The 27,668-nt window shown below is 56.3% G+C and overlaps 1 protein-coding gene across 1 annotated transcript; it reads left to right on the forward strand.

Annotated features, from left to right (window-relative positions):
• The first annotated feature begins 329 nt into the window (after nucleotides 1-329).
• On the forward strand, nucleotides 330-26,421 carry SH2B2 (SH2B adaptor protein 2). Its single transcript, XM_055797016.1, has 10 exons — nucleotides 330-425; nucleotides 1,366-1,497; nucleotides 11,127-12,014; nucleotides 15,000-15,101; nucleotides 19,012-19,103; nucleotides 21,232-21,326; nucleotides 21,865-22,047; nucleotides 22,161-22,354; nucleotides 23,095-23,266; nucleotides 23,691-26,421. The coding sequence occupies exons 3-10, from the start codon at nucleotides 11,154-11,156 to the stop codon at nucleotides 24,002-24,004; spliced, it is 2,013 nt and encodes a 670-aa protein (XP_055652991.1). The 5' UTR covers nucleotides 330-425; nucleotides 1,366-1,497; nucleotides 11,127-11,153; the 3' UTR covers nucleotides 24,005-26,421.
• Nucleotides 26,422-27,668: the final 1,247 nt, after the last annotated feature.

Here is a 27,668-nt window from a genome sequence, read left to right on the forward strand (position 1 = left end):
GAGAATAGGCTGCTCTCCCTACGGCTATGGGGGTGTCCTCCCGGGGCTGACTCGGGGGGGGATCGGGGGGGGCTCGGTGTGCCCCCCCGGCGATCCGGGGTACCCCCGGGGGATTTGGGGCGCCCTGGCAGACACCCCACCCCAGCACCAGCGCTGGGGTCGCCGGGGATGGGTGACCTCACGACGCGGGCTGCCCGCCCGGGGGGGGTGCAGCGGGGAGGGGACGGGGGGCGGGGGAGGCGGGGGGGGCTGTGGCGAGGGGGCGGGGGGGGGGGGGCGGCGGGCCCGGGCGGGGCCCTTTAAAGCGGCGGGCGGTGGGAGGGGCGGGAGGCGGCGTCGCCGGGCGGCGCGGGGGGCGGCCGGGCAGTGCTGGCCCGCCGGGAGCCGCGCCGGGAGCCGCGCCGGGAGCGCTGAGCCGCGGCCGGGTGAGCGCATCCCCCCGGCGCCGGGGGGCCCCCGTGCTTAGCGGCGGGGCGGGGGGAGGTCTCTTGTTTTCCTGGTTGTTCCCTCCCCCCCACCCCGCTCCGTTTAGGAGCGGACCTCCCCCCCCCTCCCCCCCCCCCCCTCCTCCGGGCCCGGGGGAGGGTCCCCACTTGCAGCGGGAGCGCGGAGCCCCCGCCCTCCCCCCGCCCCGGGAGGGGGGGTGTCACCGCGGCGGAGCTGGGGGGGCTGCCCCGGGCTGCCCCCTCCCCTGGCCGCCGGGCCGGGGCTGTGCACGGGCGGGCCGGGGGCTGCCGCCGCGTCCCCCTGCCTCCCTCCCCGGCTGGTTCCCTGCCCCTCCCGGGGAGCATCGCCGCTCCCCCGGCCGGCCCGAGCCCCGGGGGGCGGCGGGTGGCGGCGCTGGGGCCGGCCCGGCTCCGGGGGCAGATGCTGGCTGCCGGGGTGGATGCTCCGGCGGGGGCACGGGCAGCGCGCAGGACCCTGCCTGGATGCTCTTCCCCCTTCCCCCCCTTTATTTATTTTTATTTTTATTTTTATTATTGTTTGCTCGGGCTTTGCCGTGAGGGTTGCAGGCTGCCTGGGGGGCTTTGCAAGGGCTTCCCCCGCTGCCAGCATGGCCCTGGCCGGGGCAGAGCAGCGCCGTCCTGCCTGGTGCCTCAGAGTCCCACGGGGCTCTGGGGACACCCGTGGGGCAACTGCGGCTCCTGGCCTTCCCCCAGCCCTGCCGGGGCCGGCTTCCATCACGTGAAGGCCTTTGGAAAGCAGAGGGACTTTCTCCATGGCCCAGCAGAGCTTATTTCGAGCTTGTGCTGGGCGGCCAGTCAGGCTGAAGTGCGACAGAGCCGGAGCTCAGGGGTGGATGACAGTCTCTGCGGCCGGTTGCGCTCGCTCCAGGGCTTGACGGTGTCAAACTTTGCTTTCCAGGCCCCTCCGAGTTGGTCTGGTCCCTCGTTCTGGTGTAGAAATCCATCAGTTTCCCCAGAAGTTATGCACTTGACCTAGAAGAACCGTGCTGCTGGCACCTCGGGAACCCTGTGAACTGGAACGGGAGAGGAGGTAAGACAGCTCTGCCTGCCCAGCACCCTGCCCAGGGTCCCTGGGGGGTCCTGCCACTCTTTCCTTGAGGGGATGGGGGCAGCTGAGGGTGCTGGGGTGGTTTAACCTGGAGAAAAGGAGGTTCAGGGGGGACCTTATGGCTCTACAACTACCTGGAAGGAGGTTGTAGCGAGGTGGGGGTTGGTCTCTTCTCCCAAGTAATAAGCTCATTCCCAAGATAGAACAAGAGGGAATGGCCTCTAATTGCAGCAGGAGAGGTTTAGACTGGATGTTAGGAAAAATGTCTACCAAAAGGGTTGTCAAGCACTGGAACAGGCTGCCCAGGGACGTGGTTGAGTCACCATCCTGGAAGGTGTTTAAAATGTGATGTAGATGTGGCGCTTATGGACATGGTTTAGTGGTCAGTTTGGCAGTGCTGGGTTAATGGTTGGACTGGATGATCTTAAAGGTCTTTTCCAACCTAAACAATTCTATGGTTACTCAAACCTCCCCGTCATGGGGATTTTGGGCTTGGTTTGTTGGGAGGGGTGTGGGGAAGGACTGTGGTTGCAATGCTGGGCATCTGGGGCTGCCCTTCTCAATAGGGACACCCAGGCTCCTCCGAGATGCTCAGCGCTGGGGCCCTTGGCCATCATGTTTGCACAGACAGGTGGTTGTGTGCTGCCAGATGTGCTTAGATGGGATCACGAGTGTTCTTGGACCTCCCCTCTTGCGTGTCTCAGCGTTGCTTCACAGTGTCTCTCCATTGCTGTAACGCTGCAGTGCAGCCCAGGGTGGCCGTTGAATAACTTATTTCTAAAAAAGTTGCATAATTCTTGCAGAGGTGCTCCAGCCTGTTGACACACATTTGAGAAGGGTGCGGGGTTTGCCTGCTGGTGTCTGGTGTTTCCCCAGCACAAGGTGACCATCCACCTTGTGCCATCGAGTGGGACAAGTCCTGGGGCCTGCAGGACGGAGCCCCCCCCCCCTCCCCCCCGTCCTGCTGAAGGGGAAGGCTTTGGGGTTCAAATTGCCTCCTTCCTTGCGTGCGAGCCCCTCAGCTGGCACAGGGGTGCTGTGGTTCCTTGACTGTGGGGTTACCCCTTCTGGCTGCTCCTCCTGACCGTCGGGTCTGTCCCCTCTTCTCCTGGACTGGTGTGAGCACACCTCATGCACTCTCATGGCTGGGTGATCTTGTCCAACCTCCACTTATCCTTCCTCCTTGGAGAGAAATCACCCATCTCTTCAAGATGAGGATGTTGCTGGCTAATGCCCTTCCTCTTCCTCCTCCTCCTCTTCTCCTTCTTCTTCCTGGGGCAGGCAGAGAAACCTGATGATGGTTGCACATCTGCTGGTCTTGCTGAATCAGGCTGGCTGGGATGCCCCGGGGCAGTGTTGCCTTCCCTGCTCTTCTCCAGCCCAAAGGGCAGCGGAGCCGCTCCTGGCATCGCTCCCCTCCTGGCGCACCCACGTGTTGGTGCCCTCGCTTGCCCTCGGCTGGTTTCCCGTCCCATGGATGCCAGCGAGGTGGTGGGATAAGGGTTGGAGACTTGTGCCAGGCTCGGCGCTCCGCTTCCTCATGCGAGTGGAGAGTGGAGGCCGGCAGAGGGAAACTGGGAACCCTGCCACTGCGGGGAAGCGCCTGGTGTGCTCCCTGTCCCAGGCATTACAGGTTTGAATCCCAGCTGGCTCCATCGCAGCAGAGAGGAGGAGAGGTTATCCCTAAAGGGAAAACCGCATCCCAGGCCTGACTTTTGTTAAAGGGAAAACCCAGAAGGGCTTGGAGAATCTTCTGGCTGGGGAGCAGGGTTTGGGCTTGGAGCAAGGCTCAGCTGGCATCCTGCATCCATCACTGCCCTCAGATGTTTGCTGTGCTTTGGAGGGGGGAACAGTGTGCATCTCCACTCCAGGGTCCCACCGGGAAGGTGGGAGCAGGTTTGTGCCCTGCTACCCCACGTCCTGGCAGCGTTCAGCACACTAGACCCTGGGGCAGGAGAGGGCTGGGATGGCAGTGCCCTGGCTGGGACCCCAGGGAAGGGGGGCTAGCAGAGAAGCTGGACACAGCCTGTAAATCCCTCCTGCGTGGTCGTGGCTGCCACACTGGGTACGAAGCGCTGCCGGCCCAGGAGCTCCCCTGCACCATGAAGGGATGTTTGAGGTTGAATCTCCAGCCAGGGATGGCATCTGTAACGGGGTGTTTTGGCATCATCTGGTTGAGGGGGGGAGGGCGGGGGGTTCAAAGCCCACTGGAATTTTTATGAGGTGTTTTGCTTAATACACCACTTAAGCAATTAGCAGTGATTGTCGCAGTCCTGGGTAAGGCGCTGGGTAGAATTGAATTTCCTAAGCTCAGATACCATTAGGCAGCAGTTTAATGCTGTTTGCAGGCGGGTATGAGACAGTGATGTGTATGGGGAATTAGATCTGCAAAATAATAAAAAAAAAAACCATAAGAAAATTTCATACAGACCTATGTAACCTTATCCCACGTTTATTGTGTACCCTCCTGAAGGGGGGATCCCCAGCGGTGAGCCAGGGCAGAGGCACACAGCGACAGCTGTACCGCATCGGGATGCGCTTTGCTGGGCATCCTGCACTGCTGACCCACACAGCTCCATCCCCAAAACCACCCAAGGAGCCACTTCATGACAGAGCGATCTAAAGGGAAGAGTAATCTCTTTAGAAGAGTCTGCACTTGTTTTGGGAACTGCCGTTGGGTTTCTGTTGCCAGGGTGTTCCTTTAAATCGCCTGAATTTCAGGTACATCCAAGGGTGGCCAGTGAGCAGCTAAATCTCCTGTAATTTGGCACATCTGAGTCTGGGAAGGGTCTGCCCGAGGTACCAGGTCAGTAGTTAATATATAACGTGTGTGCACGGCACAGTGCAGCCCGTGGCTGTGTGGCACCAGCAGCGGTCCAGCCTGGAGGTGGATGTGCAAATAGTTTTACAAGGGTGGGAAGCAGAGGAGGAGGGGGGTTTTGTTGTGGGCCAAGGGGCGGAAGGAAATCTCGGCTTAGCAAGGGAAATGTGAGATTGCTTGGTGGGGGACAGGGCTTCGGCTGCTCCTGGTGGGAGGCTCTGCTATTGTGGTGGTTAAAATTAGACTTTGGACTGGTTACTTTTCTGTGGAAGCTCGCCAGCCGGAGACAGGCAGGTGAGGTGATACCCAAGTGACTGGGAAGGGACAACAGCCTCCCATCTCCTTTACCAAAAGCTCTATATTTATTTTTTTATATATAATTTTTTTTTTCTAAAGAAATAGCATTTCTTTTGGGGCATTGAGGGGGGTATCTTTGCGTTATTTCCAGACACAGCACACTGCCTCCAAGCCCCAGGCTGCATTTGTGATGCCCAGCTGTAGCGATGGTTTGCTCAGCATCACAACCCTGTGCCCTGGGGACCTCCTCCCTGTGGGTGAGGTTGGTACCCCTCGGGTCCCATGCTGGCATAGCCGGATCAGCAGTGTGCTGAGTGGCTTGGGTGATGCTCCAGCCACGCACATGGGCTGGCAGCGTGGCTCCCTGCAAGCTGGATGGAGTTACTCAAGGAAGAGATTATCTAAGATCCAGTGGATCTTGTCTATTAACTTATCTTTGTTTTCCAGCAGCTGTCAGCAGGGGAGGTAAAATATGCACTGGGGGTGATTTTCGAGGGGGAGGGAAACAACCCTGTGATATATAGGTGGTCAGAAGAGTGGGAAATGGAGAAAATCTCAGGTTTTGCTGGGGGAATATTGTGGGCCTGAGCTCTGCCCAGCTGGATTTAGCAGACTGGCTGCACGTGGGAAAGAAGGGTGTCTCTGTCCCCGTGCCAGCACCCGGGGGTCCCGGCTGGGAGCGGGTCCCCTGGCACAGGGTGAGCAGTGCCACAGGCTGGGGTCTTGCTCAGCAAGTCGGTGGCAGGGCTGGAGCTGTGCTGGGGCTGCAGCCCCCAAAACCTGGTTTATTTGCAGGAGCATTTGTTCCTGCGGGATTGGCATCGGGATGCAGAACTGGGGGATTGCATGCAGGGCTGTGGGGAGACTGGCCTATGTGCGAGAGGGGGTAAAAAGGGTCATTGTCTTGCCAGTTTTCTCTTTTGAAGATGTCCCCCTTCAACACCTGTGCCCCAAAAGCCTGCCCTGGAAAATGGCCATCCCGTGCTGCTGGGTGCTTTTGGGGCCTCTGTTTTCAGAGCTGGTCTGGCTAACGGCACGGTGGGAGGAATGCCTCCAGCGGAAAAAAATCCAAGAAGCCTTCTCACTCCGGAGAAATGTTTTCTAGGCTGCAGGTGACAGGAGGACCCTGTAGTGCACCTGGGCAGGGAGTCAAAGCGTGCATTTAATGGGGCATCACTTCAAGGAAGGTGGTTTGACCATGAAATTTGAGGGCAAAATGCTGTTCAATTAATATTTTAGTGGGATGGACAGTAAATGAGAGGAACAAAGATTGTTTCCATTTCTATCAGATTCAAACAGCTGGTCCGATTTAAGATCTATAGGGTATAAATAGTACATGGAGCCACGAGGAAGGCAGAGAGCAGTCAACTTGTCCCACCCCAGGGCTGTGGTGGGGGTGCTAAGCAGGCCTGGAGGGATGTGTAATGGGTAGATAACTTTCACTTTTTCGCCTATGGCTTTCTCTTCCTTAGCTCAACTTCTGCGTGTGGTTAAAGCTCTGATGGGTCTTGAGGGCTGGGTTCCTTCCCAGAGGTGGCAAAGGAAGCCCCTAGGAGGAGGTTGCTTGGTCTTTGCATGCTTCAGGTGTCTGCTGGGTGTCAGCTCTGTGACCGATGCATCCCGCATCCCTTTTGGGCTTGCACAGTGAGAGCAAAGACGATGTGCTTGCCTGCCTTCTGCCATCAGCTCTGAGCCCCCTGTGCTGCTCACTGCCCCGCTGTCCCCCAGGGCAGCCCCCATCCCTGTTTTCTATATTTTCCTATCTGCCAGGGGCAGGCGGAGCCCTGGGGGCAGGCAGGCAAGTGCCAGGCTCCCTGGTGGGCTGCCAGAGGGGCTGCCCGCTTGCCAGGAGCGTCCTGCCTGCCAGGAGTGTCACCTCGCAGCCTGCTGCCCGGGGGGCCAGGGAGGTGTCACCTTGCTCTTGGACCCGCCTGTGACTCGGGGATCTCCCCTGGCCCAGCACGCTTAGGTCAGGTGCTTTTCTGGGGCAGCAGGTGCCTGGATTTCCTCACGCCGTTCCTGTGGGATCACCAGCCGGGGCTTAGAATGGCATCGATCTTGCTGGAAACAGAGCTGCCCGCTGGACTGGGGCAGCTGGGACCGAGCTGGGGACCACCTTCCCCACGAGCCAGGGCTTTGCTGCAGACCCCTCCGTGTGGGCTCTTCCTTCCTCTCCCACTTTTCCCTGGCCTGGCCCCAGGAACTCTCCCATGCAGGCAGGGATGGAGGGATGCAGGCTTCAGGCAGGTTTTTTTTCCCATTGAATTTTGGATCGCTTTGGCCCTGGCGGCGCTGCAGCGGGTGGAAGAGGAACATCTCTGTTAGGTTGTTTCCTTAAATAAAGCCCTCGGAGCCAGCGCTGGGCTGGCTATTCTGGCTGTCCCATGACCAGTGTTGCGCGTTCGGGTTATTAACACCTCATTAGATGCTGGGTCCGCCTCGTGTCTCTGGTTCAGCAAATCCCAGCAGCTTTGTCATTGCTCCCTGACTCCCGCTTCACCAGAATATTTTTTTTTATGGTGTCTTGCACTTCTGCTGACAGTTTAAATTTCATTTCTTCTTGAGGTCAGTAGCTTACTTCAACTTTCAGATCTTCCTACTCATGTGTGCTGACATGCATCCCCAGTGCAGGGGCTGCATCCGTGCTCCTTACTGGAAGAGGCTGCCCTAACGTCACTGCCAGCAGCTGGCTCCCGCCTGCAACCTGGGTTTCCCCTTGGCTGATCCCCAGAAATCCTTCATTTTTTTCCTTCCTTTTTAAACCTTGGCTTGGTCTCTCAAGTGACGGCGGCGGCAGGACACAGCTTTGCCCTGGGAGGTGTTTGGCAACTTGTGCAGGTGGGTTTGGAGCCCATCACCAGCCTGATGTCTTGGTTGCCACTTTGTGGCTTCCCTTTGATGACAAACCTCCTCATTTTATATATTTGTATGTCTGTCTGCTCGTCTAACCCAGGCCAGGGACTGGAGGCTGTGGCTCCTGCGCCAGCTCCAGAGTCGGCAGGCAGCACCTGCAGAAGGATCTGGCTCCTTCGGAAGGTGCCCGGGAGCATGCTGCAACCCTCGGTAAGCTGGGCTGGAAGCAGACAGCCCTTGCTTTCCAAAAACCAATTGCAGATTTGCTGCTTATTTTCATCTTGAGCTTATTTTCGTCTTCCCTTCCACCGCTCTGCTCAGGGATGCTGTCTGTGGCATGATAAGTTATTTCAAGAAGTGGGGCAGTGCTGTTGGTATGGAGGGGAGTAGAGGCACTGTGATTAAAGGTAGATCTACACAGATAATTGGGAGCCTGCTTCCCACAGAAACTGGGTGTGTGCATACGTGCCAGGGTGGGTGCCAGGGCTGCGGTGGCTCTGTGGTCCCGGGGGCTGCCCCCAGACAATCCACCTACTCCCAACCTCTGCTCATGGGTTCTGGCTGGGGGGCTTGTGGCCGCCCCACTCCAGGCAGGAGGGCTGGAGACACAGCGCAGAGGGTAGTAATCCCCGCTGCCGCTGCCTCAGACCTGCCAGATGTCTCTCCTTTAGCCTTCATTTTTATAAATTGGCCTCTTAAAGTCTGTCATCCCCATGCAGATGAAAGGAAGATGCTGTGATGCCTCTGTGTGCGCATCTCCGAGCCAGAGCCTGGCTGCAGTGCCTGGATGGTGAGGCTTTTTGTTTGGGGCTTTATCTCTTTTTGAAGTGCCTTTTTTTTTTTTCTTTTTTTGTTTGTCTTGTTTTGTTCCTTGATCTCTTAGAGCCCATTGCATCTGGGCTTGCCATCCCTTAGTTTTGGGCAGGCCCTGCTCCATGGCACCGATCCCTCCTGGAGACATGGAGGGGGAGAAGCATTCACCCCCCATCCATGGCGGGGGGACATCAGCAAAGCCCTGGGGCTCAACACGCAGGGCAGAGCTGAGCTGCTGCCTTCTGGCAGATGCAATTAAAGCCACCACAGTGGGGCTTTCTCTTTCCCCTCTAAGCCCCTTTCTGCTGTCTTCCCTTGGCACCCTTTCCCATCCCTTGCTCTTGCCGTGCCCGCTTGGATTGGCAGCAGGAGACCCCTTTTCATTTCCCTTTTCTCCCTGAGCCCAAATATTCCTGGCCTGTGGCTTGGTGCCGGGCAGCTCCTGGGGTGGAGGTGCAGAGCTGGCGCTGTGAATTTTAAAGCTAAAGGGCAGTAACCGCTGCCACAAGCTGAGTCTTTAAATACTCTGCTTGGTGATGAATGGGTATGTAGGAATTGCATTTGCTGGGTGAGTAACAAACAGCTTTGCATTTTCTGTTGCTTTCCTACTGTCCTTGGGGAAATTTAGACGCTGCTTCTAAACTGCAGGGATGGGTTTTTTTCCCAGCTGGCTTGGATCCCTGCGAGCAGGACCACTGAGGTCTCGGGGAAAGCCCTGCCATGCTGGGGAGAGCCTCGCCAGGGGTTTCTGCAGGGACCAGAGCTCTGCTGGGGGCTGGTGACAGCACTGTGGGATGAGGGGGGCCAGTGGAGGTCCCTGATGCCATGTATGTGCCCTGTCCAGGCTGCCTCCCTGGCACAGCCAGGGGTGCTGAGCAGTCTCCCTGTCTCAAAGATGGAAAGATGCCACATGTGGAAGGCAGAGATTCTGCTGAGGGGAAAGCTGTGTGGTCCTTATGAGATGGTGGAGAAGCTAAGCTCCCCCGTTTCTGGCTCTTGAGCGGCTCAGGGTTTCTCTTTCCATCAAGCACTGTTGTTGCTTGTGTGTGTTTCTCCCCGTCTGAGGGGTTTGAGAGCCACTTCCAGGGTGGAGGTGCCCCCGAGAGCTCGGATGTTTCATGCTGGTGGGTCTGGCAGTGGCTCATCTCCATAGGGATGTGCTGGGGAAATGGCAGCTGGCTCCTGGCCACTGCTGCTGCTCTGGATCACAGCCTTCAGGGCTCGGTCCCACCGGGGTCTGCTGACCGACATGGCTGGGGTCTGGAGGACGAGGATCAGGTTAACCCAGTCCCCAGTGCCCGCCCCGATCCCGTGGCTTGTGCAGTTCATCCAAGCGGTAATTAATTATTGGCTATGTAAGCTGCTGGCGGGTTACTGCGCGTGATTTATTAGCAGGAGTAATCCCTCACCAGCAAAAGAGCTGCTCTGTGAATGGGGAACAGCAAAATCCAGGGGAACGGTCCCCAGGCATGGTCCCCACCTGGAGCACGGCAGCCGCAGACCCCTTGGGCTCTGTATTTAAGCCAGCTGAGGTGGATTAGCCAAACTGCTGCCCTCGGGGAAGGGGGGGGTGTCTGCACACACAGACTGAGTGTTTGGGGCCATGGGCTGAGCCGTGCCCCAGTTGCTCACTGGACAAGGCTCACCATCACCAGCAGGCACAAGCAGTCTCAGCGCTGGGAGATGATTTTTGAGATGCGATCGCTGCTCGGGTCTCCCCAGGGAGGTGGTTCATGCTGCCCAAAGCTAGGTAGAGGTTTGGGAAATGTTTTTTCCAATAAAACGAAAACATTTTTTGAAAAGAAACTTGAGCGTAAGCACAAAGCTGGAGATGTACACATGCTGCGAGTCCCCCGGCTGCTGGGAGAGGGACCAGTGTGGAGGATGGGCAGAGTGGCGCTTCTCCCATGGGTGTGCGGGTCTGGTCTTCACCTCCCTTCAGCTTCTGGTGGGCTCCTGGGTTTAGCTTCTGGCTTTTTTTTTCCCCTTGTGCCCTACCTACTCGTTGGCCTGTGCTGAGGACCTGTCCCGGGATTACCATCACACCTGGGTGCCCGATGCTCAGTGGGGAGGGCGAGCGGCAGGGGCTGAGCTCCCAGGCAGCTCGGCTTGGCCTGACAGTGACAGAGATGTGAACAGACAGGGAGGGCTCGGCCATGGCAGGGACACACAAGAGCAGTGCCCACCCCAGCTGAGATGTCACCTGGCTGAGGAGGGTCTGGGCTATAAAACCTGGGAATGAGCAGCTCCGGCAGAGCCAACCCAAGGAGCAAGATCTGTGTCTCTTCTAATGAGTCTCTTAACAACAACAACAAAAAAAAAAGATGTGGCAAAGGATCAGGGCAGAAACATGGATGGAGGAGAGGACCAGCTGCTGTGTGCTCCCCTATGTGCCCATGCTCCTCTGGGATGGAGGATGAGGGGAGGACCGCTGCTGGGATGCCCAGTGCTCCCTCGCCCACAGGAGAGCTGCTGCCATGCCCAGGCAGAACGCACAGGCGAGAGAAATCCTGGAGGTGAATCCCCCCGGGCTCCTCTGGTTGGGGACTCCTTAGCGGTTTTATGAGAAATCAATAATGCTTTTGCATGGTCATAATCGTAAAATAAGTACAATTTATGGCTGCTGCCGGGGCCAAGATTTTTTTTTTCCCAGCGTACCAGGTGGAGAGGAAACGACACAAAACCCCTTTCCCACAGTGTTTTTTCTTTGCACTGGGGCTGTAAACCTGCTCCTACATCCTTGTGGGGGGCACAGCCACACAGGATGGGTTGCCTGTGTCCTTGTCCTTGTTCGTGCCCATGCTGATGCTGTCCCCTTGCCCTGCAGCCCGCCGGCAGGTGGAATGGGGCAGCCATGAACGGCGATGCCCTGTGCCAGGAGCCCTCCTCCCCGCTCCCCGACTGGAGGGAGTTCTGCGAGCTGCACGCCCAGGCAGCCGCCGTTGACTTTGCCCAGAAGTTCTGCCAGTTCCTGAAGGAGAACCCACACTACGACACCCCCGGGGCAGAGACCTCCTTCTCCCACCATTTTGCTGCCAATTTCTTGGACATCTTCAGCCTGGAGGTCAGCCGGGTGTTCGTGTCAGACTCCCCCACCAAGTACAACATCGTGCCCTTCGTGGGGCTGCAGAACTGCCACGTCCCCTACGGGCGGGAGGTCACCCCAAGGAAGGAGGAGACATCCACTGAGTCCCTGGACAGCATGGACACCCCGTTGGGTGCTGGACGGTACCTGAGCCCGGCACAGCAGGTACAGGCACGCAAGGTGTCCTCCTACGGCCAGTCCCGCAGCTCAGAGGACGTCTCCATCCATGCTGCCACCAAGCCCAAGTTCAAGAAAGGCTTCTCCCTGAGGAACATGAGCTTGTGTGTGGTGGACGGTATGAAGGAGATGTGGCATCGTAAGTCCTCTCCAGAGCCGGGTGCTGAGGCTGCTCCAGGTGGCCGGAGAGGTGAGAGGGAGCCGTGGCCAGCTGGGGGCAAGGAGCCTGGCGACCCACGGGAGAAATGGACCCACAAGCTGCGCCTGTCCAAGGTGCCCTCCTCCAAGGTGGAGCTGGTGGACATCCAGAGGGAGGGGACGCTGCGCTACATGGTGGCCGATGACACAAACTGTGTGGGGAGCTCACAGTGGCAGAAGTGCCGCCTCCTGCTCCGGAAAGCGGTGAAAGTGGAAGGGGAGAGGTTCCTCCTTGAGTTTTACGTCCCTCCAAAGGTAAGTCCTGGCTTTTTTTCTGCTGTTATTTTTCTGAGCAATTCAAGGAGCAGTTGGGCCTTGCTTGAGGTTTTTCTTATTTTTGCTGCTGAGCTGGGATGAAATCCATCTCTGGTCTGGAGGGGGGGTTGGTGCCATGTGGCTGAGATGCAAATGGATGGGACAGTGTGGTTAAAATCCATCCAAGGTATCAGCCCCAACTGCTGCTCTTCACCAGAGCTTAGCTCCCTCCTTCCCCACAGCCCCTGAGAGAGATGCTGAAACTTCTGCTGGTCCTTTGGCCCACAAGTATCAGCAATCTTGGTTGAAAAGCTCATTCCTCCACCAAGACATGGAATGTCCAGGCTGTCCAGAGGGTTTTTTCTCTTCCCAGTGTGCTGCAGACATGTGGCTGACTGGTGCAGCAGCAGTATGGCTGGGATTGCTGCCTGGGCTTTGTGCTTTAGACCTCAGAGGGTTGCTTGCTGGTTCACTTTCTGAAAGCAGGCTTGGGTTTGGTTTTTTTTTATTTTTAATATAATAATTAATTTGGAATAATTTTGCACCTGCAAGCCCTGTCCCCTGCCAATGCAGCTTTTGGCGACGGGGGCAGAAGACACCAGTGATGCCCTCCAGGGCTGGAGCATCACTACCAAGGGTGGGGTTTGTAGCTCTCCTCCTAGACAGCCCCAGCTACGTACCCTCCTAGGCAGAGGAACAGTGCTGATTATCATTATTATTATTATTACCCACAATATTACTTTTCCTTGCCTGTATCTGTTCTTCTGCAATTTCAGCGAAAGCTTCAAAAGCAGGAGCTGGTTTTCATTGCGGCATGTCCTCAGCACATCCTCCCTCCCCTTCTCACACTCATCCCCCTTCCTTGTGATGCAGGGAAGTGTTGTCCCTGCTTTCCTGGGGGAGAGCTGAGTGGCGGAGGGGTTTGATCAAGAAATCTGGATTGAGACACCTTCGGTACCCTTTTCACTGCAGGACCACCTTCGCTCCTGGGCTGAGCAAAGGGATGTGTGGCACTGCCAAACCCTCACCTGTGCTAACGCCGTGGTCGTGCATCTCTCCGAAGAGCACAGGGCAAATAATAATCCGTTCTCTGGGGCTTTACTAGCTGTATGTGCTGGCAATGAAATCTCCAGTTATTTAAATACCTAGGGAAGAAAAATCTCATTTACTTTATCTTCTCCAAGATCTTCCCGCTTGTGTTTCAGTCCCTGGTAGCAAAGCTGGGCCAACGCAAACCCTCAGTTTTGTAGAGGGATGGATCCATACTTAGGGACAGCAGGATAGTTCATATTTTTAAACAGCATTTTCTATTTTTCTGAGGCCAAAATGACCCTCGACACTGTTGGTGTTAGCCCGTGCCTCTCACCTAACAGTCGCATCTTTCCTGATAAAAATATAAAGTATGAGTTGAAACTCCAGCACCTCTCCGTGGAGAGCGGCTCGGCGCTGGTATGGATGGTGTGTGTCGCTGGTAGCTGGCTTGGGGGGCTTCCTCAGCCCAGGAAGCACTCAGGACCCGGCTGGAAGGAACACCGTGTCCGTGGCATGCTGCATGGAGGCTCCGGTGAACCCGGTGCATGCAGGCTGCACCAAAGGGGCAATAAACTCAGGTTAAAATGGAACAACTGCTGCTCTTAAAACATTTAAGAGAGTGCTCATGGAAGGATATTTTTTTATTGTATCTTGATTTGCCTCTAAAAATCCATTTTGAAATTATTTTATGGCAACTTTTACGGACATTGTCTGCTCTTCTGTTATAATCACACCCTGCTTTGGTTTACATTTTTCTCCCCTCATCTCATCTTGCTTTCCATCTGGCAAATGATTCAGCTGTAAAAGCGGCACCAGTCTGGCACAGCTGGAGGAAAACAGCATTTTGCTTCAGCAGCCCGCAGCTTTGTTTTTCGCATGGGCCCTACAAAAACTGTGGTTGTATCTGTAAAAGGGCAGAGCCTTCCTGGAGAAGACCCTTCTCTGGCTCACCTTCTTTCCTTCTGAAGCAGCTGCCTCCTCCTTTCTGACCTTCCCCTGTGCAAACAACAAGATGGAAAAATTCCCCAGGGCAGGGCTAAGATGCGCCTGGAGGCAGTGCTGGGGCCTGGGGTTGAACCATCCTGGAGGAAAAAAAGCAGTTCTGTTCTGTCTTGGCTCTATTATTTATTTTTTTCCAAAATGGGAACTGAACCGGTTATTGGTAACCTGCGGCCCAGTACTCATCACCACCCCATGCACTCCAGGCACACGGTGACTAAAATGCATCTCTGCTTCCCACAGCTGTGATGCTCCGAATCCTGGAGCCCTGGAGGGGACCAGCTCTGGCAAGCAGCTCCGAAGGCTCCTTTGGGGGGATTTGTCGCAATTAAAACAAATATCTCGGGAATTTGTTGCTCAGCAGAGATTTTGAGTGGGAGGCACCGGGTCCTGCTCCCCCATCAAGGCTCTGGCAGTGCCAGGGGCCCCGGGAGAAATTCATTTTTCTTTATTTTAATGTAATTAAAATTCCCTGCATGGCTAAGGCGGCTGTGTTGTAGCTTCTTGGTTGAAAAGCTGCTCCTGCGCTGGATAAACGGGGCGTTTTCCTGGGCTGCTTTCCACAGAGGCAGCATCCCCTGTCAGACAGCACAATTCTCTCACAGCGTATCTACATCGGGAGAGGGTTTAAAAAGGAGAGAAATAAGTGGTCTTGGCAGAGCTGGCGTATCAGCCTGCGCTGGAGCAAGGAAGAGGTTTGGCAGTTAAATGCACTAACCTCCCTATCTTCCACCAGGCCACCTCTCGCTTTAATTCGAAGAGTGTGGAGTTATCAGGCACATGAAGGAAATCAATGCTGCTTTTTTTTTTCCCCCCTCTGTAACAACCATGCAGGCTGAGCTGTGATCTTGCCTCTGAAAGCCACGCTGCATCGTCCCCCGGGAGAGTTTGATTCAATTGAGTGGCTTTTTTTATTTATCGATTTCTTTTAATCATTTTTTTTTCTTCTCCCAGGCTTCCAAACCCAAGGTGAGCATCCCGCTGTCAGCCATCATCGAAGTCCGCACCACCATGCCGTTGGAGATGCCCGACAAAGACAACACCTTCGTCCTAAAGGTGAGAGCAGGGAGGCAGCAGCGTGTATCCCAATGGAATCCCATCTGCACCCGCATCCAGCCCTGCTGCAGGGATGCTCAGTCCCCCAGGGGTTCGTTGCCTTGGCTTTCGGAGCTGCTGTGCTGACAGTACTAATGCTCCCCCCAGGATCCGTGCCTCCCCTCCCTGGTTCTGCTCCCCATCCAAAATGACACCATCTCCACCTGATGCCCAGGTATTTTGGGATCAAGCTGTTTGCCAGGCTTGGGGTTTTGCTTCTCCTGTCACCAGGAGATGGGTCAAATTAGCATTCTCATTTGCACTTTCAAGGCTGCCCCTGGTTTTGTGGCTGCTGCTGCCCTGGATCGGGGGCACCTGGTGACGGTTTCATTGCCATGGGGCGATGGGAATGGCTATGCAGGGCCACCAAGGCCCTGGGCATCAGCCGCCCCGTGCGAGTCTGGGGGCCTGAGCAAAGAGTGAAAGCTTCTCTCTAGAAAGAATTTTCCATATCATGCAATTAATTAGCTTAAGGTTCTCTCCTGCTGGGCTGGAAGGCAGTAGCCTGTTGTGGCAGCTCGGGGCTGAATTTCGCAGGGTCCTAGCTCTGGGCACGACATGCCACCGTGATGATGGGCATGTTGGAGATGGCATTTCCCTCCAGCTAATGAGGCTGTGCCTCTCCGTTGGTGCTGGTGGACTTGTGCTTTCCATCAGGGCTGTTGGACGTGCCTGGCTGGGGGGTAGTACGTGGACGTAGGGGAACACCAGCGTTCTGAGGAATTCTGTGTTCTGCCTCTATTAAAAAACCACCTCTCTCCCTGATGCTTCTCCCTAAAAGTGTGTGGCAAAGGCAGAATGGGGAGGCCGGGCTTCCCAGCTGAATGAACCTGCTTAAAAGCTTAGAAAACTGTGAAAGCAGAGGAGATGGAAAATGGAGCCTGGCTTCATGAAAGCCCCCACGCCTGGTAGCCTGCTGGGCCCTGGCACGTGTTCCCATGGGGAATCGCTTTCCACCTAACTAAGCTACTTGTAAAGGTCTCACACCTTCTCCTGGCAGCCTCCTCTGGGGCTTCGTCCCTGCCCCAAGGGCTTCCTGCTGTTCAGCCTCAACCTCAGCTGCTGCTGGTGGCCACCATGGACATGGAGGCTAATGCAGCTGCTGTCTTCTGTGCCTCAAAGGCCAGCCTCATGCACCTTCTCCAGACTGACTTGCCCAAGGTCCTCCTTGCTTTCCTTGCGGGCTCTGGAGAGAGAATGCCCCAAAGCATACGTGGTGCCATGGCCAGGAGTGGATGGGAAGGATTGCTTCTCCTTTGATTGCTTCTCCTTTCTTCTTCCTCTTTATCCAGCCCAAGTTGATCCAGTTGCTTGCTGCGTACCCCGACGGTGATGTTGACTCATACACAGCTTGTGGGCTGGTGTAACCCCTTGTTGCTGTTTGCAGAACTGCTCCAGAGTTGCAGTTCCCCAGCCCACCCGCCCACGGCGATCGGTGTGAGCCCAGAGCTCACCCGTGTGCCCTTCAGCTGGAGGCTGCTCTTGGCTTGTTCTCCCACCGAGCATTTCTCAGCTTCAGCAAGTTCATTTGAATTCTGGCCTCATCCTCCAACACACTTGTACCGTGGTGTCATCCATGGCTCGATTAGGCATCCTCGCTTTGCTTTTGTCCCAGGCATCACTGAAGAGCAGCACTCACGGAGAGGCTTTGACGTGAAGGAGCTTCTTCTGAGCATATCCCTGGGCTTTGACAGTGAGCCATCAATAACCCATTAACCATCGATAACTGCTCCTCCAATATGGCTCGTCAGCTACTTCTGATCGTGTTTTCTAGATCCCCTTGCAAGTCTCATCTCATCTGTGTCTTGCTGCCCTGCTTGCTGGAGTGTGACATCTGTGTCCGAAGCGTGGCTAACACCAAGGCTGTGACACTGCTGCTCCCCATCCCTGGGGCTGTCAGGAGCATGAGCAGATGGGTTTAACAGGGTTTGGTCATGGCAGATCCCTGCTGGGGGGGTTTGGCTCCAGGGTTCTTCCTGGGTGCCTGTGGAGGGTTGGCTTCTCCGGCTGCTGGAGCAGGACTCTGGGCTTGCCCTCTTCCCATCTTGTGGAGTCAGACGTGCTCTCTCCACTCCCACCACTCTGTGATTGCTTCAGCCATTTCTTTAATTACCCCAGGGAATGTTCCAAACCCTGATGGTCTGAAAATGCCTGATTTACCAGGTACCCTCCTGCTCCTGCCCCGTTCTGCCCAGGGTGCTTGCCCTGCTGCAGGGTTAATTGATTGCAATCGATCCTTCAGTGAGTGGGGGCAGCGTGAGCCCCTCTCCTGCTGCTCCAGCCAGACTTCACCCTCCCCTCCCAGCTGTCAGCACAGGATGCTTTTCCTCTGTCACCAACACCCTTTATTATTTGTAGCTCATTTTCTGCCCTGGCCCTTCTTTCCAGGACATCTTGCCGCTCTCTTCCACTGCCCCTTTGCTGGCTGCGCTCACAGAGGGGGTGAAGCACCCCTCGATGCTGGAGTTATAGATTAGGAGTAAGAAAGGGAGCTGGGTGCCACGGTTTCTCTGCTGCCTTCCTGCGTAAAGGGCTGATGTGGAGCCCGATCGCAACCTTCACACGCGACATGCTGCACTCTGACAGGTTACGATGGGTGGAAAAGCCCCTGCCGTGTTCAGGGAGGCTATGCTGGAACAGTTTCTGCCACGTTGCCTAAAAATTAGCAGGCAGAACGTCCCCACTGCCCATCAGACACAAAGTACAGACAATTTTTCCATTGCACAAGCAGGCACTTGCAAAATACCCAAGCCCTGCACATGCTTCACTTGCTGTCATGCTCTGCATGAGAGAGCAGCCCTGTCTCCCACGCCGGCTATGTGCATTGCCCTCAGAAAGCCAGAAAGGCTCCTTTGCTCTGGTTAAACAAAACCGGGGGGTGTCTTTGCTCCCCTCCACCTCTGCTCGGGGCAGGATCACCCATGCACAGCCCTGGGCTGCAGCAGGGGAGCAGGCTGCTGCTCAGCCCCAGCTCCCTGCATGCCCGACTTATTTTCAGGACAGTGATTCAGTTGTTTGTGATTAATTTAATTTGCTGGGAGGTTGTCTCAGCTGGCAATGTGATACCCTCCCAGAGTCAGGGCTGCTTCGCCAGCTTGGGAACATGATGTGTAAGGGGTCCGTGAGGGATGCAGGGAAACGTGCCAGAGGCACACAGCATCACGCGGTGCGGCTTCTGAGACCCACTGCTCTGTTGGTGTTACGGGGCTTCTGGGTTCTCTCTGGCCCCAGAAAGGCCCAGCCCCTTTGGGCTTGCAACTTTGGAGGCTTTTTTGCATCCTGATTTTTTTTTTCTTTCTTTTTTTTTTTTTCTTTATTTTTGGAGTGGCTTTCTCATCCACCCTGTTGCAATCAGAGATCAGAAACCTCACGGACCGGTAGGCAGAAAAGATAACAGATGTTTTGAACTCCTGGGCTTAGGGGTCTGGCAGGATCTTGGGGCAGAGAGCAGCATGGCTTCTGCTTTGCCTGTGCAGAACTAGTTTCTGGGAGACACTGAGGCACCCCAGAAGCGGGGGATGCTGTCTGTGCTGGTGCCATGCACCCCTGATGCCCCCAGCCAGGTGTCGGTTTGTCACGGAGGCTGTAAAAACCTTGTGCTACGCTTGTTGGTAATGGTAGGGTGGGGGTTTTCCTGCAAGCCCCAGCTTTGGTCAGGGGTCACCCTTGGATGTACCAAAGCATCTCTCCAGGTCACCCCTCGGCAGCCCTTTACTGGCAGGTGATGGGGCGCTTGTCTCCTGCTCAGCCAAGGGGCTGTTTAGTAGCAGCAGGTAAATGTGGGGGTCTGGCTGGGTTACGGGGTGTGCTTTGCCTTGGGGTGGGTGGCACGACCCCGGCACAGCCTGACAGTGTACCAAATTGCCTGCAGGTAGAGAACGGGGCCGAGTACATCCTGGAGACCATCGACTCCCTGCAGAAGCACTCCTGGGTGGCAGATATCCAGGACTGCATCGACCCCGGGTAAGGCTTGCTGGAGGAAGGTGCTGTGTGGGGACCGAGCTCGCTGCTGCTGTGGTGCCCTCGCCACCGAGCACGGGTTTTTACCCCTGATGCAATTTTTGCTAGCTGGATTGCTACAGAAAGCCCCTGACTCACGCCAGCAGAAGTCTGGAAGCAAAGTTAGCAGCCTGTGTGTGTCAGAGGTACAGCCTCGTGGAGCACTGGCTGCTTCCTCACCCTTTCCTGCTCCACGTCACCACAGCCCAGCAGAGGCAGGTGACCAGGGAATGCAGCCCTCCGTGTGGGAAGCTCCTAACACTCACCTTCTGAAGCTTTTATACTTCATATTTGAACTATTTTCCTTGGTTTCCTCAGGTCCAGCATCTGTGGTATATTTAAGATTCTGCTGGCTAAATAGATTTATTTATGTTTCTATGACGGTGGTATTATCTCTGTCATTGGAGTGACAACAACTTGGCCAAAATTCCTCATCTCCTTTTTCATCGATCTGTGCAGGAGATCATGTGTTAGGGAGGTTCGTGTGCCTGGTGCTGCCACCATTCAGCTGACTGAGGCAGGCTCAGCCCAGGGGCTCCGGGGAAACCCTGGCACTGCCCTTCTTGGCATAGTTTTGGAAAAACAAGGTGCCCAAGCTTGCAGAGGTGAAAGCCTCCAGCAAACCTGGAACAGGGGCTTAAAGAGGCTGCAGCTGCCCCTGGGCTGCCTTTGCCCCCTTCTGCTGGAGGTACAGTTTGGGTGCTGCGGGGTCAGTCACCGTGGAGGCTGCATCTCACAGGGAGGATGCGCTAATGCACTCCAGATCTGTGATGCTTTCACTGGCGTGTGTTTTTTTAAATGCATAATTCAAGAAGCGATGCTGAGGCTGGGCTGCTGATGGAGGCAAGGCTGGGAAACGGCCCTTTTTTTCCCCACTGCATGTTTCAGTACTGGTTTTCCAGCCAGAGCCAAGCACCGCAGCCATGCTCGCCTCAAGCCGCTGCAGAAGCCACCGGCAGCCCCTTGCTCTGCCACTGGCAGCCTCCCAGCTTTTTATGTTTGCTTAGCACCCAGCACAGCCCCGCTTTGGCCTCCGGATGTGACTGTAAAGCAAATAATAATGAACTCCAGAGCAAATAATAATGAGCTGTTTAATACACCGACACACACGCTTGGTGCCAAGAACGAATTTTCAATCAGCTCCCGATGCTTTTGCCAAGGGCTGCGTGCTGGAGATGCTGTACAAGCACCCGTCGTTGGCTTTTCTGCAAAGCGCTGTTGGTTTTGGTTTCCTTCCTCCCTTCTTGTTTGTAACTGGCTGCAGCTGAATGACTCCCAATGGCTGATTCACTTACTGGCCACTAAATAATTCAGCAGCTCCCTCGTGAGCCCTTAGCACTAACGCAGCCGCTTCCTCGCTGCCTGCGTGCACGTGGCTGCCGTTAAGCAAGAGTAGCAGAGTGGTTTGGGGTAGCTCCGGCAGTGCCAGGCAGCCTGGATAAAAATAGGCTGTGGAGCAAGTCAGGGGGCTTGTGCAAGAAGGATGCTGAAGTGCACAAGCAGGCATTGGGCAGCAGGGATGCTCTCTGTGGGGGCTGCACTGCTGCGCCTCCCCCTTGCTCTGTTCCCGCTCGCTGTCACGTTCTGGGCTTCCCAGCTTGGGGTTTTGGTGTCTTTTTAGGGATGTAATTTCTGTGGGTTGGTAGTTTCCTTTGGAAAGGGTAAAAGCGAAAGCGCTTTTGGGTGAAGGTCGGTGGTGGGAGTGTGTGTGTAGACAGATGTCTTGCAAAGCACTGAAAGTCAAGGTGACAAATTTCCATCCAAACCAGCAAGGTTGCAGCAAAATACTGCAGCTAGGACCGACCGGCATGACCCACGTAGTGAGGGCTTTTGGGGATTTAATCCCTCCCACACTGGTTTCTCATGCCCCAAAAGCCATGTTATCTTGCCAGCCACGCTGCCTCCTGATGCTGCAGATGCTTCTGTCCGTGGCAGCCCCTCCGAGAGAAGCATCAGGGTGGGCTGCTGGCTCACAGCTGGAATTCCATTTGGTTATGTCCCCATTGCATGCCCGTGAGCAGAAGTGCCACACATACGTGTCTGCAGTGTGGCAGCTGGTGCGTGACAGTCTGCTCTGTGCTCTACCCCCCAGGGACAGCGGGGATGACATCGAGCTGGCGTCCTGCGCTCAGGGAGCCTGTCTGCCAGGCAGGGTGTCCTCCTGCAGCTGCGAGTTCCTGGCTGATGGTAAGGACCAAAGTCTGGTAAAAACACCCACCGGGGAGGGTAGGTGCCTCTGAGTGCCAGCTCTGGTTTGGAGGGGGCCACATCCTGCCAGCGATAAAGGGAAGGAGCCTGGAGCAGGTGCTGTGAGGATGGATCTTCCTCTGTCCATCGCCTTCCTCTTCCTCGTGCTTGCCCTGGCCCCAGGGAGGTGGCTTCTGTCCGTCCTGGTATGTGCAGAAAATCAAGTCCCTGTCTGCAGGTACTGAGGTCTGTGGGTCCCAGCGAGCAGCCTCTGCCTGCACAGTCCCACCCTCACCTCTGTGCCCAATCAAGACACATCTGTGCCTCCCATCCCGGTTGCACCAGGGGAAGGAAACCCAGCACAGGCTGAAAGGGAGTCCCCCAAGCTGTAGGCAGAGCCATAACCTAGCCCTGAGATGTCTCCAAGAGCCAGGGTGCTCCAACGCTGTCGCCTTCAGAGCAGGACAGCCCCAGCCTTGTCCAGCAATGGGGTGTGATCTTGAGCCACGAGCCCATTCCTCTGCAAATTCCCTTCCAGATGTGCCCAGGCTGCCAGACAGATGTGCCCTGCCCAGTGCTCACAACACCAGCACGGCCACCACCATCCCTGCGCCCCACGGCCGGGGCAGGGACTCCCTGGGGGAGCTCCTCACCCATGTCCCGCTGGAGAGCTTCCTGCAGACGCTGGAGTCCTCCCCCACTGCTGGCGGGCACCTCGCAGGTACTGGGATGCAGGATGCGCTCGCTCTTGGGGGTGCACAGAGGGAGAGGAGGAAGGGGTGGGAGAGGGCAGTGTCCGGGTGCTCCCTAAAAACCTGCTGTCCCTGCGGGCAGGGGAGGACAGCGAGGCTGAGGCAGAGATCAACCTCTCAGACTTCCCCTGGTTCCATGGGACTCTCTCACGGATCAAGGCGGCTCAGCTGGTTCTCTTTGGGGGTGCCCGGAGCCACGGCTTGTTCGTCATCCGGCAGAGCGAAACACGGCCAGGGGAGTATGTGCTGACCTTCAACTTCCAGGGGAAAGCCAAGGTGGGTGTCCTCTGCTTCTCCCTGAATATCAGTGCCAGCCCTGCCCCGCACCCCGGGCTCATTCCTGCCCAGCTGGGGCTCTGAGCAAGCAGGCACCATGCAGTGACCCCAAAGCTCTGTGGGGAGCTGCATGCTGGCAGGGCATCCCTTGGGACCACCTACCCCTGTCTCCCAAGAGCCCTCAGCAGCCTGCCCAGCCCCTCCAGCACTTCCCCAGCTGGATCAGTGCTTGCCCTCTGGGCAATACCCCACAGAAGCCCAGCGTAGCCTGGTACTTCATCCCCTGCCCTCTTCGTATCTGCCCCATGTCCTGATGTATGTAGATGCACTATAAAAAAACCCAACCTATATGTAGTTTTCTGCTGGGTCCCTTTTCTACCAGAGGGCACATGCTGTGAGGGGTTGAGATGTAACTGCCTGATCTTGGCACCTGTTCTGCAAGATGCAGTTCAGGTGGGCTGTGGGCTTCCCTAGGCTGTGTGTCACCAGGATTGGGGGCTGCACCCACCCTTCTTTGGCTGTGATGTGCCTCACCAGGAGGGGACAAACCTCTAGGGCTGCAGCGAGTGGGATTTTGCAGGAAACAGCCTGCAGCAGGAAACCCTCCCATCCAGGCAGGGGGAAAAAAAGTCCTACATTAGGAGCAAACCTCCCTGGACTGACGGAGGTGGCTCCTTCTGCTGATTGCAAGAGTGACCCTTGCAGTCCCCAGCTCACCTGCTGCCCCCCTGCATTTGCAGCACCTCCGCCTGTCACTGAACGAGAGCGGGCAGTGCCACGTGCAGCACCTCTGGTTCCAGACCATCTTCGACATGCTGCGCCATTTCCACACGCACCCCATCCCCCTGGAGTCGGGCGGCGCGGCCGACATCACCCTCCGCAGCTACGTTGTGGCCCAGAGCCCGCTGCCTGGTAGGTGGAGGTTGGGTTGGGATGGGCAGGGATCTTGCATGGACCTAAAAGGGACTGATTCCTGGGATCCCCCCTCCCTTAAAGCTGTGCCCGTGCCAATGTGCATGGCTCTGGAGACCCACCAAAGTGGGCATTATCCCCGCTGGAGATGGGCGGGAAGGACCACGCAGCAGCAGGGCTGTGCTGGGGTGACCCATATGTCCCTGGCTGTGGGTGTCAGCCCCCTGGCTTGGGCAGGAGAGGAGCAGAGGGGTCTGGAGGGCTCGGAGCATCTTGGTTTGCTGGGAGAGGGTGGGCAAGGGGCATTGCGGGAGGACACAGTCAGGGATGGAGAGGGTGGGCACAGAAAGGTGCTGGCAAGGGAGGGGCAGGGGCTAAGCCCCCAGGCAACATTGGAGGGGTCAAGTTTCTGTCTCCCTTGCAGATGCCAGCCCCCCGCCAGCCCTTGTGTCCCAGCCACCAGGCTGCCGGGTCGACCTGCCACCTCCACACTACTTCTGCAGCACAGCACCCACCGGTCCACCAGCCCCGCCGCCCACTGAGGGGGTGGCCATGGCCCCTGCTGTCACCATCCCCGCACCCTACCACCGCCTGGAGGGTGCCCTGGGCCCCCGGAGCCGCAGCGACAGTGCCGAGCGCCGGCCGGAGCCCCCTGCCACCAGTGCCGAGGATTACCATGAGGCTGACAGTGCCCGGAGCCGGACCCGGGCGGTGGAAAACCAATACTCTTTCTACTGAGCCCCCCATGCCCGAGGGCTGGGTGGTGGGGGGGATGCAGGGCACCTGTGCCTCTCACCACTGCACCAGCCTCGCCACCTCCTCCTGCCACCACCAGCAACCCAGCCGGGATGTGCTTCTCATTCCCTGCTGCTTCTGGGAGCCATGTCAGCAGCGGGTGATGTCCCAGCTGGACCCAGCACCAGCCCCACGGTTGGGGCATTGCTGGGGGGTTGGGAGGCTGAAAGCATCAGTGCCATTTTGGAGCTTGCAGCCTCTTCTCCTTCCCTCCTGGACCAGGATCTGTCCGGGGGCCAAGCGAGGCTCCCTGCATCTCCTCCCCAGGGATGCCCCTCGTGGGATGGCAGCCTGAAGCTGTGACAGGCTCCGTCCTCCAGCCAAAGCAGCTCAGCACGTCCCCTCTGGGGTTAGAGCCCAGCGTGGCCAACGTCCCTTCTGGCACCATTGCCCCACAAACCAGCTGCTGAGGGGCTCTGGCATTTCAGGATGACCACGGAATTAGCAGATCCCTGAGCAGAGGCTTTTTTTTCAGGCTCCCTTCGGGGCATGCATTTCCCACCCTCTGCCAGGAGAAGGCTTTTTCCAAAGCTTAATGAATTGCATTTGAGGAAAGTTTTTTTTCCTACTGTCCTGCCTTTTCTGTTCCTTTGTTCTTTCTCTCCTTGCTGTACCTAGAGAGTACCTGAATAACCCCTTTCTTCCTCCCTCTCTTCCTTGCTTCTTCAAAACCTAAGCTCTCTGCAAGGGCATCTGCTCAGCCTTCTGCCTTCTCTCTGCCGCACCTAGGCAATATTTTCCATTGCTCAAGGCAAACCTTGAAAAAAAGATGAAAACACCCCCACGTTGCACCAGTTGTTTGTTAGTCATTGGGGATGGGGGTGGGGGGTCAGATAGAGGCCAAGGGCTGTGTCTGGAGGTGAGGGGCAGCCTTGCCCTGCAGGTGCTCAGCTGGGTTCCTGGGAATGAAAGCACTGCATCTTCAGTAGATGCTATTGAAGGTGGTGGTGTTGGTTTTTTTTTTTTTTATTTTGAGAAATAGAAATGCCCAGGCAGAGCAAAGGGAACGGGCCTGCTGCCAGGTAGGTGAACAGCCAGCCTCCGCGGAGGGGCAGGCAGGCAGGAGTGCCCTTGCCGATGGCTGAAATCCCCCCCCTGCCCCCGGCAGATGCAGAACCCTGCCAGCAAGGGCTGCAGCAGCGCTGCTGCCAGGAAGGACCAGGCAGTGGTCACTGCTCTTTGGTGGCTTTCTGACAGACTGATGCAGCCACCTGCACCTATAGCAGGAAAAGGGGGTTCCCCTGGTGGAGGCGAGCCCTGGAAGGGAGCACAGAGCAGAACCCCACTGTTGGCCAAGTACGCACTATGTTGTCGATGCTTTTCCTCCAGGTCACTGAAGCCCTTAGGGTGGTTTTACAGGCCAGGCTGCTTACAGGGTTGTGTGCCTCGTGTGCGGCTGGAGACCTGAAGGGGCAGCTTTGCTTGCAGAGTGCTTGCACATCTCTCTTGGTTCACCTCGTTGCAGCTTGTCTTACCCATCACCAGGACTTCTGGCTCCTCAGGTGGCTGCCAGGCCTGGGTGAGAGTGCTAGCAGGACCTGAGTGAGGTGGCTTTGAAGTGTCTGGATAGGTCTCCAGGTAGAGAAGACTCTATGGTACCCAGCTAAAAGTTACCACTTAGTGCAGAGAGGTATGAGCCAAGCTACAACCTAGCTCAAAACCCCTTGAATTTGCCTGGAGTTTTGAGTTGAGTCAAATTATTATTTTTCTTTTTTGGGGGGTGCCGCCTTTCCTGAGCTAGCAAAGCATGTCCCCAGTGCTGGAGTCACTTGTCTCTCCTACTTCAAGAGGGCAGGGAAGGTGTCTCCAAGGCTCCTTGCCTCTTCCTGCTGTGTGAAAGCTGCCTTTCTGCCCCATGGGTGTGTGAGACAAGGGCTGGTGGATCTCATTCCTGCAGCAAATGCTGCCTTATCCCTAAATGCATGGCCTATCAGAGGGCAGGAGGAGCAGTTTGCTCTGGCAGGAGTATTTCTCCTTGTTCAGCACAGGAGGAGCTGTGTTCAGCACATGGAGGAGCCCATGCAACAGGGAGAGGCCAGATGCTCTTGGATGGGCTGAACATGGACCTGCTGTCTTCACACTCATGAATGCGGGGGCTTGCGGGGGGTGGTGTACCTCTGGTTGCAGCACAGACATCGTCACTCTTGTTCTTCACTGAGGTCCCAGCAAGCCGTGTGGTGTGGATGGGAGCACTGCCTTACAAACCTTCAGATGTTGGCTGATTTTTCACCTTCTGTGTCACAGGATAGGAAAAGGAGGGGGAAGCAATGATCTGCAAGCAAAAATGTTAATTTGTAAATAGGGAAGAGTCTGGAAGAGTTTACTGTTCTGTAGAATAAATTAATTTTATTTAAAAGGGGGAGGGACTTGTTAAACAAATGGAGAACTCGAGTTACAATTTTAAAATAAAATCACTTGCAAAAGAAAGCACATGAACTTGGGGCTTTGGTGGATTTACAACATGGCAGGGGGCGTGGAAAGAAAAAAGAGAGAATGAAGATGCTGTCGTGTTGCATGGGTGTAGACCTCATGGCTCTCTTGAGGCAGCTGGGGCTGGGCTCAAACTGCCTCTGCCCCATGGAGTGTGCTGAGGATGGAGTGGGTATTTTTCTCACTGCTGAGCAGAGGGGGGTGGATGATGGGTCCAGGCTGTGCAGGGCAGGGTTTCTTCTCCTCCCAGTCTATTTTCTTTGTCTGGTTTGTCAGTGGCGCAAGTCGGAATGCCTCCATCCTTGAAGCAGCGCTGATAATAATGGATTGGCAGCCCTGGGGTGTGAAGATGGACCTCTCTTGCCAAAGGCCTGTGCTAGCATCTCCCAGCAGCCGAGTTAGTTCCCTGTAGCATGTCATTCCCCCCTCCTATGCCTTCATTTCTCCTGGGAGGTGGTGCCTCACACTCCTGTTGTGTATCTTTCTAGTGTTTTCTCTTCTGCTGAGGATCCCCCGGGAAAACCGGTATGTTGTCCCAGACTGTACTGTCACAGCTAAGCAGCGTGACAGACACGGCTTCCAGACACAGCTAACACATGGCTTGGGGGGGTGGGGTGGAGGAAGCTGCTCAGCTCTGTAATCAGGCCACGGTTGTGTTACGATCCATTCACAAAAAACATTCCCTCCCCAAAAGTCTCCAGAGCCTGTTCACTGGTCCTAGAGAGCTCATCCATCAGGAGCTGGGCAGCTGGGGAGGTGACAGCCCCTCCGTATGGCCTCCTTCGTTGCCCGCAAGGCAGGCACTGAGGGCTGTGCCTGCAGGACAGCCGCTCCTCCTGCCTCACCATAAGCTGTTCACACCTCAGCGTATTAACAAATCGACTAATTACAGCATTAGTCTTGCTGGAAAACATGCTTTCTTTTCCTTTCACAGGGTTCCTGGGAGGGCAGAGGCAGGATGCAACAGCTCGTTGCATCAAACACAGAGATCTAGTAGTGAAACAAGGGGAAAGCAGCCTCAGCATGTGGGCTGGGCTGGATCGCGTGCCAGCGATGCCCTCTGCCTGGGGACAGAGCAGGACTGGTCTGTGAGGATGCTGGCTCTGAGCTGCATCCTGGCAAATAGTATGAAAAGGGCAAAAATGCAAAGGGATTTCAGCAGCACAGCCTCCCACGT

Source organism: Falco peregrinus, chromosome 2, assembly GCF_023634155.1.
Source record: "Falco peregrinus isolate bFalPer1 chromosome 2, bFalPer1.pri, whole genome shotgun sequence".
Taxonomy (NCBI): Eukaryota; Metazoa; Chordata; class Aves; order Falconiformes; family Falconidae; genus Falco; species Falco peregrinus.